General features: G+C 44.3%; 1 protein-coding gene across 1 annotated transcript in view; it reads left to right on the forward strand.

The window, feature by feature from the left end:
- The window catches only part of KCTD5 (potassium channel tetramerization domain containing 5), a 52,635-nt gene extending 41,004 nt beyond the window's left edge, over positions 1–11,631 (forward strand). Inside the window, exons 5-6 of the mRNA XM_032230571.1 lie at positions 6,802–6,927; positions 9,251–11,631. Coding sequence (XP_032086462.1) covers positions 6,802–6,927; positions 9,251–9,280 — 156 coding nt within the window. The 3' untranslated portion in view covers positions 9,281–11,631. The remainder of the gene's footprint in view (positions 1–6,801; positions 6,928–9,250) is intronic.

The raw sequence follows: 11,631 nt of genomic DNA on the forward strand, positions 1-11,631 counted from the left end.
CATGGAGCGCTTTATGAATGGTAAGTAGGACCTTGAAGTGCACCCGGAGACCAACAGGTAGCCAACGCAGCTCACGGAGGATCGGTGTTATGTGGGCGAACCGTGGTGCGCCCACAATCACTTGCGCGGCTGCATTTTGGACTAGCTGAAGTCGCCGGATGCTCTTCACTTTGGTTTGAAAGATGAGGAAAATGGGTTTGCTCAGGTTTTCAATGTTTCTGAGCAGAAGTGATAATTTGATGGAACATGGCAATTATTTTACCAACTGTTGCCATTAATTTGCATGTTGGTATTAAATTTAGAATTTACAGGACGGATGCTCAAAAAAGTACACCAACAGAGATGGGGAAATTGTAATAAATCTTTAAAAAGGTTTATTAAGAAAGTGCCTCTAAATACTTACAGTGTCAGGAGGATATGACCCCAAAGAGCTGGGTGAGCCCTAATCATGGGCAAAGTTCATGTTCTGGAACAGCTCATGAGGAAGTGGGGAAAAGGGGTAAATGTTATAACCTTGTTTTGCCTGCTGCTTCGGCCTCAGGGATCTTCCCCTGTTTTGGGGATGGGGAAATTAAAGCTTATATTTCAGTCATTGCAGAGGAAGAGATTACAGGAGAGCCTTAGCATTGACTGTTTGCTCTGGCTGCTTAGAAGAGGGAAGCCTTTAGAGTCAAACTGGTCATGTTAGATAGCAGCGCAAACCGGAGGAGAATTAACTGAGATTGGAGAACTGAGCTAACCTGTGGTTGGTTAGCATCTATAAAAATCAGGCATAATAGGACACAAGTCTTAGTAGCCACACTTAAGACTTTCAAGTGATCAATCTTTTACATCTTACTAGACTAGATTAGTCGCCAATAATTGCCAATAAGAAGAGAGTCATGGGGATGTTAAGCTTGGGTCTGTAGTACCAATATTATACTGGCGGATCTTGCCAGGAGTAAATAGTCCCTCACGAATGAGAATGAAAGAAATGAAGAATAAAATAATTGTGTATTAATATAGGATGTAAAGCTTATGGCCTCGAGACTAGTTCACCCTCTGGGTCACTGGACATGGATCCTTTAAGGATCTTCAGGGCAAATTTTAATCTTTCAATGCCAAATTGCCATATCCCCCACCCATAACCCCCAATTTTAAATTCAGCATCTATAGATTTTCATGAAGACAAACAGATTAGTGAGTAAATATTATAAGACTGAAAAAGAAACTTGTTATTCTAGCGTTAGAAGCACCAGCAAGTAATACTGTTGGGTTTTGAAACGTGGATGTTAAATTTAGGGATCAAAATTCAAAACAATTGCTATTGCTTTTAAATTGGGATCATTTATTTTGAAAGCACCAAAGAGACTGATTGTCAGCGTTCCAAATACCATGTAGAATTAAATCAGAGTCGAAGGCAAAACTATGATTAAAGTTCCAATTTAATAAAACAGGCATGTTGGCATCGTGCTGTGGGATCCCAACTCTGGAAGTTACATCAGAATCCCACCCAGTTAAAAGTTCATGATCTTGTCCCCACACCCACAGTCCATCACATGGTCCAATCTCCTTCTTCCACGCTGGTGTCCATGCTCAGCTTCTTCCAGTCAGGTGTAATGGTGTGGAGACAAAGGATGACCTTGCTTCTAGTAAAGAATGAAAAACAATATATTCCAAAATCCTACTACTTCTATTTCCCCCTCCCATTGACTATACTTATAGAAACAGCATAATAAAATTAGAGAAAGTGTGGCAGGCCAAAATTCTAAAAGGAATATAAATGCAGGCCTGACAGGCAGCCTGTCCTCAGAAGAAAAACATTTCCTGAAAAGAGAACAACATAAAAGTTAACATATAAAATTATTAACCACCTACTTCCACCCCTAGGGGATCCTTTGGCTTATCAGGAAACTTCTTGTGGAATTGTTCTAATAACTTTTCCACTTTTAAGTTCCAGCTTTTCACCCAAGTGGCTTCAGACAAAGAGTAACCCTTCCATTGCATTAAATACTGCAAGCGACCCCTATCCAACCTAGAGTCTACAATCTTTTCCACCTCAGATTGTGGTTCCCCTCCTATCACTATAGATGGTGTTTCCCCTTCTACCCGTAAAGGAGGAGAGAAAGCTTGGGTGGATGCTCTTATGCTAGACCCATTTACTGGTTTCAACAAGCTACAATGAAATTGTGGGTCAAATTTCCCTAGACTTCTGGGTAGACTGAGCTGAACTGTAAATGGGTTAACTATCTTCCCTATTGAGAATGAGCCTAGAAATTTTGGACCAAATTCCTTGCTAGGCATTCCTAATCTTAAGTATTTGATAGACACAAAAACTTTGTCCCCCACAAGGAAGGGGTTCTGGAGCGAGCAGTGTTTATCAGCTTGCTTCTGGTAGGCTTCTGCTGCAACTGCTATAGCCTTCTTCGTATTCTCCCATCCTTTCTTTAGCATGTCCATCCATTCATTCAAAGACATGGAGGAGGGAGGTTCTTTAGGCAGCTCAGGCATGGGAACAAATTCCATGCCACTGGTAATCTGGAAAGGAGTAAATCCAGTGCTGCTGTGAACCGCATTGTTGTACGCCACTTCGGCAAAGGGTAGCAAGTCTGACCAGTTGCCTTGCTGATAGTCCACAAAACACCAGATATATTGTTCCACTACCGCATTGGCTCTCTCTGCTGAGCAGTTCATGCTGGGATGAACCTCTGAGCTCAGTTCTTGTGTGGACCTGATGGATTTCAGGACCTGGCTCCAGAACCTGACTGTGAACTGGACTCCACGGTCTGAAATGATCTTCTTGGGCAATCCATGCAGGCGATAAATGTGCCTCACAAACATTTTCACTAATTTCTTTCTGGACGGCAACTCTGAGCAAGCGATGAAGTGAGCCTGCTTAGAAACCAAGTCCATAACTGTCCAGATTACTCTGTTTCCACTGTTGTCTGGCAGTTGCACGATGAAGTCCATTGCGACCTCTTCCCATGGTCTGTTAGGGCTGGCCACTCGTTGTAGCAGTCCAGACTGGTCTGTTGGGAGCGCCAATTTCATAGCTGTCATCAGCATATCCTGGCTTCCATTACTATCATGCTGCGGTTTTTTCAACAAAACATCCCCCAACAAGTTTTTGGGTTCTTGTTGGACAGCTGGGTTTTTTGTCTCTGCTGCAGGTTCTGGGCTCTTGGATTCAATCATCCCTGGCTGGCCCTTTTTCTCCATCAGTGGTATTGGCTTATCCACAATCATCAATTTCCTACTACCGTCTTCCCACTTTATCGTAGGTTTCCACTTGTCAAGCCATGCAAGCGCCAAGATTATTTTCTCCGGCATCTCTGGAGCAACAATGAATCTGAGAAGCTCACAGTGGCAGCCCACTTGTAACTTCACCAGTTCAGTTACTAGCGTGGGTTGAGCCCCTCCAATTTGCGTTCCATCTACCTGCTCAACCCGAATGGGACAGGCTAGAGGTCTTGTGCTTATGCCTAGTTGCATGACAATCGACGTGCTGATTAAGCATCGAGCACAACTGGTACTCACAACTGCTTGAACTTCCCCCTCCAACCCCGTCTTAGGCACTTGGAGGTTGACTTGGAAGGCACCCATCCACCCTTTCGCCTTCCAAGTCACAATTGGGTCATCTTCAGCATTTTCCTCCTCCGAGGCCTCCCCCTTGGTAGGGCTCTTTGTCATCTTAAGTTGGGGATCCTCTTCCAGAGCGTGTTTGCTTTTTCCCTCCTCCGAGGCCTCCCCCTTGGTAGGACTCTTCATCACCTTAAGTTGGGGATCCTCTTCTAGAGGTTGGTTGCCCTTTTCCTCCTCCGAGGCCTCCCCCTTGGTAGGACTCTTCGTCACCTTAAGTTGGGAATCCTCTTCTAGAGGTTATTGGGCCAGATGACTCTTTTGTGGTGGCATCTGGGGCCTTCTGTTTTCCGCTGTGGCGGTTGGTGCGCACGTTCGTGGCAATGGGGCTGGAGCCAAGCACTCTGATGCTTTGTGGCCAAGTTGACAGCAAAGGTGACATTTTAATTGCCCCCACGAGGAAAGGGACCTAGTTACATCTCTAAACTTAGGAACCGCCTCATCACATTTTTCCACCATCCATTCTTTAGCTTGCCCTTTGGTAATCCCTTCTTCCATTGTTGAGAACCTTTCTCTGTAGGAAGGTTGGGCAAGAACCTTTTGGGGCATTGCAGGGGAGACTGGGACCGGTGGGGAGGTCAATTCCTCAGTTGGCCACTGCCCAGTTTTCTGCCATGGTGCCATCTGCTGAGGAAGGGCAGGTACCAATTGGAAACCCTTCCATCTATGACGTGGGATTAAGACCCATCCCGAGGGTGCCTGATTCACAGGTTGCAGTTCACCCAATGATGGCTGGTTAGGGGGGTTTATGTGCCAAGGGGCCCTCTGCTGGCTTGGAGGATTTCTGACCCAAGGGCCTCTCTGCTGGCTTGGGGGACTTTCCCATGTTGATGGTCCAAGAGTTACCCACTAGAATCTTAACCATCCATATTCTGGGAAGAAAGCCCAATTTAGTGGTGGCTGGTAAGTGGAGGATGTTTGCCAAAACCCTTCTTGATGGCTGTGTTGAAAATCCCATCTTGCTAGGGATTCTGTCTTCAACTCAGTTGCAGGACATTGGCTCCTTTCAAATATCCCCGTTTGGTTGGAGTCAAAATCTCCACTCCAGGGGTTTTCCCAAAACTTGGCTGGGGGGAAGGAGGGGGAGTATGCATTCACATTTAGTTGTCCGGAATGGTCCGGGATCTCTAATCTCCATCAGAGCTGACTGCATGAGGGTGGCTGGAATCTCCATTCATCAGATCTTCATGCCATTCTTTGTCCGTGTTGAGAATAAGCTCCTCCATTCTACTTCTTTGCATCCCCCACAGGCTGGGCTTCTTGCCAGCGCAATAAATTTTAAAAGCGAAATTGCTTCACCTTTGAAGATTTGTAGAGAGACATCTCATCTTAGCTTCTTATCTCAAAAGGCTTTCTCCTAATTGTTCGCTGATATTTTACGCTGACCAGTGTGGTTCAGCGTTGGAGAAACAGCAAACCTCACCAGCCCCCCCCCCCCCCGAGGGAGGGGTGCTGGTGATTTATTTTGAAGAGAGAGTTGGAATGATGTCAGCGTTCCAAATACCATGTAGAATTAAATCAGAGTCGAAGGCAAAACTATGATTAAAGTTCCAATTTAATAAAACAGGCATGTTGGCATCGTGCTGTGGGATCCCAACTCTGGAAGTTACATCAGAATCCCACCCAGTTAAAAGTTCATGATCTTGTCCCCACACCCACAGTCCATCACATGGTCCAATCTCCTTCTTCCACGCTGGCGTCCATGCTCAGCTTCTTCCAGTCAGGTGTACTAGTGTGGAGACAAAGGATGACCTTGCTTCTAGTAAAGAATGAAAAACAATACATTCCAAAATCCTACTCCTTCTATTCCCCCTCCCATTGACTATACTTAAAGAACCAGCATAATGAAATAAGAGAAAGTGTGGCAGGCCAAAATTCTAAAAGGAATATAAATGCAGGCCTGACACTGATTGCGCCAGCTTTTAGAGGGTGAGCAATAACTACCTGGACTGTCTCACAAACCTGCCCAAAAACAGACAAATGGTATACCTGTGCAGTGGCCACCGTCCCTCCCTAATTCACTGAAGGGGTAAGGAGGAGAAGCGGGAGCTAAGCCACCATCAGACTTGGAAGGCTCTGGTCATAGAGCCAACCTTGGTCAAAGGAGCTTTAACCTGTGGAGTTGATTTTCTAGTCTGGTCGACCCAGTGGAGCTCTGGCCAAAGTGGGAGAGGAGGTTCCTGACCTCTGACCTGAAATGCTACACTGCAGAATCCAGGCCCTGGGGGCTTAAGAAAAATAATAAATCTAGAGATTCCCAGGTTGTTCCAATGGCTTGAAGAATGTTTTGTTTTATTGTTAATTAATTTCTGTTTTTACTGTATGATGCCCAGAGTCACATCTGTGAAATGGGAGGTTGTATAAATTTGATCAATGGAGCTGTGTTAATTGTAGCCAAATGAAGGTTTGTTCTTTACTTCTGGACTGTGATCATGTTTAATATAACAAAATTAACGTTTTATATTAACTGCAAGCCTAAAGAGAAGACGGATTTTTAGAATTAGTTGGGAGAATAACTGGAGGCTGTACTTTGTACATTAAATGAGTCTGAAAGTCAAACCCTGTAAAGTTTGTTTTGTAAACAAGTTTAATCACTGGTGAAGTCAGTTCTGCATCTTTCACTGAAAATGTCTCTTTTTTCTCTACTCTCTCGAGTTGAAGTGAATTCTGTTTTATGGCTTCTGCTCCAGCTGGAGCAAGCTAGCAGTCAGCTTCCGCAGAATTCCTTCCCAGAAGACTAAACTCCAAAATGAAAGAATTCTAAGAAATTATCTTCTTGAGATTTAGCTTGATTTGTTAAATAAAGGAATGCTGTTTACTTCTGTCTTGCGACCGGTGCTTCCATCTCTAGCCTGCCTAAGTCCTCTTGCCCTGGACTTGGTCGCCTCCTTACGTTGTGGCTCTTGCAGAGTTTCTAGAGATTTCATTGCTGCCTGAAAAGGTCAGATTGATAAAGAGGATCCAAGGAGAAACTAAATTGCTCTTGACCTAAGCTTGAATAAAACAAGGCCCCAAATGATGGCCCCACTCTTCCTCTCTGCTAGTTAGATATCTTCAGTGGGAATAAAGAGAGAACTCCCCCCTGCCTAGTGGAGCCTTTGGATGCTGTTGCTGTGTGGTGGGAGGCCTCAGGGCCCTTGGCAAGCAAGAGCAGCAACTCTAAGCTTCTCTTTCCTGTTCCAGCTAGTGAGCATCGGATCATCCTACAATTATGGGAACGAGGACCAGGCAGAATTCCTCTGCGTTGTCTCCAAGGAGCTGCACAACACGCCCTATGGCACAGCCAGCGAGCCCAGTGAGAAAGCAAAGGTGAGTTGTCTTGAGAAGAGGAGCGCCTAAAAGCTCGGCACATGGCTTTGTGCTTGGCAGGGGTCAGGGCAGGGGTCAGGTGCCCAGGCAGCTGGTCTTTTCGGACAACAAACACACCAGTGAATAAGAATTGTTCAGTTTTATTATTAACCCGAGCAAACAGATTTAAAAGCCCAACATATAAAGCATACATGCTAAACAAGATGACACCCAGATCTCTGATAAGGAGCTCCTTAACAACAACCGCAGAGATTTCCCCCCCCCCCCCCCAAGGCTACCCAACTTGCACCGCCCTCTGTGTAGGATTCTGGGTGGAAGCTCCCAGTTCAAAGGACAGGCAGAGGTTTCTATGAAAGCCGGGCGCTGCCTCTGCAGTCCTGAGGCAGCAGGATGTGACCTTGACCAGAAGGCACCTGACTGGGATGGAGCCGAAAATCTGAGCCTTTCACAGATGAAAAAAATTGCAGCAATATGACAGTTCCCCCCTAAACTATTTTCAGCAGGCAACAATGAAAAACAATCAGGTTAGCTCAGAATGAGCCTTAAAGTTTTTCTTAATATGAAGGAGAAATCAAAATGTGCCAGTCAACTCAAAATACAATGGTATCCCACTGTATTACTACCCTTCAATGTGAATGGGATTCCTTGTAAGAAAGCAGCCTTGCTTCTGCCCACGGCTGGAGCCCTTGTCCCCATTGAGGTTTCAGATTCTGGCCTGAGTTCTAACCCCCCCCCCCCCGCCCCCATCCCACTACAGAAGAATTCTGTTTGCATCCCATGGCTAATTCCTTGGGGGCGGGGTAGTTGATTGCTGGGCTGAACGGGGGGAGTAAATGTTGGTTTAATTAGCGAAGTTTCAATGTCTAGACAATGCCCTTGGCATTTAAGGCCAAACTGGCCTGAAGGAGAATGGAAGAATCTTTAGAAGATGAATGGGCATCTGCTTGTGGCACATAGATCTGGCCTCCTCCTCTGCCAAAGGCCACGGGAGTGCTGCCATCAGGAATAACAGCCACTCTAGTTAAGAGGACCAGAGGGTGCAGGTGGCTCTCCATCCTCAGGGGAGGCAGAACTGGGCAGATCACGGGGGCTAAGGATTCAGCTGTTTTAAGATTGCAGACTAGATTTTAAGGGTATTTTACTTGCTTTTTATTACCATGGCTGCCATAGTTTTACTTTGTGCATCAACATGAAATGACTAAGCCATCTTCTAATTCTTCTGGAATAAACTTTAATAAAAAGAGACTGATGGTGAGAGCTGGAGAAGGAGAAAAATGAGTTTATATGAGCCTTTTAGACAGAAACTATAGAACTAGAAACTCCAGGGGAAAATCAAAAGCGATCTGATTGAAACAGGAGATCGCACAGTCCTAGTCCTTAAAAAATGTGATTGGAAAATCTGGGGCTTTGCAGTACCTTAGAGTTCTGTCAGTCCTAACCTTGCAAACCAGTAACCTTGACTGCTGGTTTTTCTAAGAATGTGACAGAAGTATTGCGAAAAGAACTAGTTTGGCTATTTGATTTCTCAGATTGTGATACTCGCCAAGCCAAAATCCAGCAAGGTGTCTCCATATTCCGTTGAGGTCATTCAAGGACATGTTGCATTATTTGCCATTATTGTCCATGTTCTGCCATCTTTGAGGAGCTGTAAGAAGCAACTTCACTGCACCTGCTTTTCTTTTGCCTTTTAATAAAATTTGTTAGCATACAAAGATGCTCCCAGGCTCCTCCTATTTTGGACTTTCCTCCTATAATGCTAGATTAAGTGTGAAGGCAGAGGTCAAAGTGCCACTTGCTGCTTCCCACCCCCCTCTCACAGTGTTGCCTCTTGTTTTTGTATTTCTACATCCCTTAACTCCCAATACTGGGTAAAAGCGGATTGACGTATCATTCTTCCCATTGTGGAATAGTGCCAGGGCCAGGGACTCAGCTTCCAGATGGACAGGGACAAAACATTTTAGTGCAGGGTTTCTCAGACACTTTCCCTCCAGTAGGGCTGATGGTCAGACTACTTTGGGATAAAGATGATTAAAACAAGCTTTGTGTCACAAAGCGCCTCCAGTCATCTTGTAAGCGACATCTTTCCTGGCAGAAGGTGGTGGGGTTCCTGGGTCTTGGTGGCAGGAACTGCACAAACTCTTCATGGCCGAGATATTTATGCTTGGTGACTAAAGTTTGCTGACTTTGTGTTGGTCGGAGGCATGGGTTTTCTTTTTCTAATATAGAATAAAGAATAAAGAAGAATAAAGTAAACAATATTTAGTATACAAATCCACTTGGAAGATTTTGTCAAATCTAATTTCTCACTGTAATCCCACCCCAGATTTTGCAGGAACGAGGTTCGAGAATGTAATTGAATCACAGTATTGAATGCAGAAGGTTCTTTTATTTGCATCACCACACGAAGAGGCTTGGTGCCAAGTGGGAGTCTCTTGTGCAGACAAGATGGATTTGTAACCTTTGAAAATGTTGTGGCCGGAGCAGGCCTGCTTGCCTGCATCATTCTGACCTCTGGTTGTGCGGATGGCGATTCCACGGAAGGACTCAGCTCTTCACTTCCGCCTTGTAGAGCTGCAGCACTTTCTCCAGTGCCGGCCAGAGGAAGTTGTGCTGGTTTGTGGGGAACTATGGGGGGGGGGGGCTTAGTTCCTACAGGTGGTCCAAGGACAACTTATTGGTGCTACTCCAGTCCGTATACAGGCCTCTGTTACTAGCAGCCTCTGTGGACTTCTCCTACACATTCCTTTGCAGTTCTCATGTCAGAATGTTTTAGGGAATAAGTATTCCTCTGTCAGGATACACAAAATATGCGTTTCTCTCCTCCCTGATTCCTCTCCCCTCTTCCCCTTGCTTCCTTTATTATCCAAAGGGGAGAAATCTCTTTTTGCCTGCATTTCTAGAGTTGGCCTTCAGATTGCTTGATCTTACCAATGTCAGTTTGACTACACTTAAGGATTAAGAAGACCAGTTTTGTTTACAAATGATACGACATCTTGCCTTTCAAATGCATGGCTGCTGCCCACCATGTTTTTTGAAAATTTCTGCAAATATTGATAGTGGCAAAGCTGAAGTTAGGCCTCATATTTTAGCCTTAATGGCTGCTCAGTCCAGAGGGTCGGGAAGGAAGGTCTGGGTGCCTGAAAGCATAGAATTTATGCAGCAGAAAGTAAGAACTCTTCTGATTCTTAAACAGATGTTTACAGTTATTTCTATATTCTTATCTATGCAGTTCTTTCTAATGTTTTGGCAAATACTGCCAAAATGAACCATAGTTTCATTAAGAGAAGCTTCTAGTAAATGTGAAAAAACACAACTGGATCTTTTTAGAGCACTGTGTTGAAATGGAACCTTTGACAAGCCTTTCAGAATAGCTTGAAGAGGAATCTACTTCAGACTTCTCTTTCTTCTTTAGAGAAGACTCCCTGCTTGTTTGAGACTTTAAAGTATCCAACCCATAATTTAAACTTCTATTAAACAACTTATGTAATACTTGTTTTATAATTCACACGCGCTGTCTCAAATATACCTTGTCTGCCTGCTTTTGGTAAAATCTTTGGGCCCAAAAGAATGGGCAAGTTGGCTACATCTTCTAGCCTCCTGTTTGGAGATGACATTAAACAGCACGGAAGATTGCAAGGCCTTCTCAGTACTTTTGAAAGATGCTGAATTGATTAAAGTGGAATTACATAGGACAACTGTACATACACCCGGGCCCTTTTTACATCTTTTTATACCTATCGCCAATTTTCCCCCTGAAAGAGGTATTGCTTTGAGAGGAACTGAGAAACAGGTTTGTGTATAGGGCCATGCCTCTTGGAAAAGTTGCCACTGAACTGACCTTGGCTTTGTGGAACATTCTAGAAGAGAAGTAGAATGGCTTGAAAGACTAGTGGCATACCTTCTCTAAAAGATGGTGCTTAGAATCCTACTTGCCCAGCCTCTTTTTAAACCCCTTAAAGTTATTAGTAATTAGCCAGCTCATTATCATTCCATGCCAGCCTGAAAGGGGACAGGAGCCAAGCTCAGGATGGAGCAGTGGAGCCCCTCCTCCCCCCTCTGTTGTATCCCCTTCAGCACGAGCTCAAGGGTTGGCTTTGGAATGAGTGAGGTTCCTACCCCCCACCCCGTCCTTGCCATTTCTGAAGATTGCCTTGCAAGAGCAGGGAGGGGAAGGGAATATTGACTGACATTGACTCACTTTTGAAGAGTGGTAGTTCAGAAACGTACAACATTAGGGCTATTCTTATGGAGGATTTTAAATCCAGGCAATACTTCCTTTGTGCTCATTTTGGTGTTATTTCTTGCTGAGTTGGGGAGGGGGTGGGAGTAGTATGTGAACAATATAACATCAGATTTTAAAGTTTATATCTTGGAAATTATATCATCAAATTAACCTAAAAAGCATGGAATTTTTCTTTGTATTTTTCAAGAATATGTAATGTTATAGGGCATGACACTTAGCTTCCTGGAAAAAAAAGTTTAAAATAATCCATTAACTGTTGATTATCACTCTTTTATGGTAGTCTCTTTCCACATGTTGTCTTCCTCATTTCAACAAACACTGTTATAGAAAGTTGATGGGTCTTACCAAGGGAATTGGGTAATTTTAATAACTTAAATTGACACTTGTCTTTGAAGGTTTCTGCACCTATTCTGTATTTTGAATGATAAACATGGGTGTTAGCAAACCTGTTCTTCTTTTCA

The sequence above is a fragment of the Thamnophis elegans genome, chromosome 14 (genome assembly GCF_009769535.1).
Source record: "Thamnophis elegans isolate rThaEle1 chromosome 14, rThaEle1.pri, whole genome shotgun sequence".
In the NCBI taxonomy this organism is placed as follows: domain Eukaryota; kingdom Metazoa; phylum Chordata; class Lepidosauria; order Squamata; family Colubridae; genus Thamnophis; species Thamnophis elegans.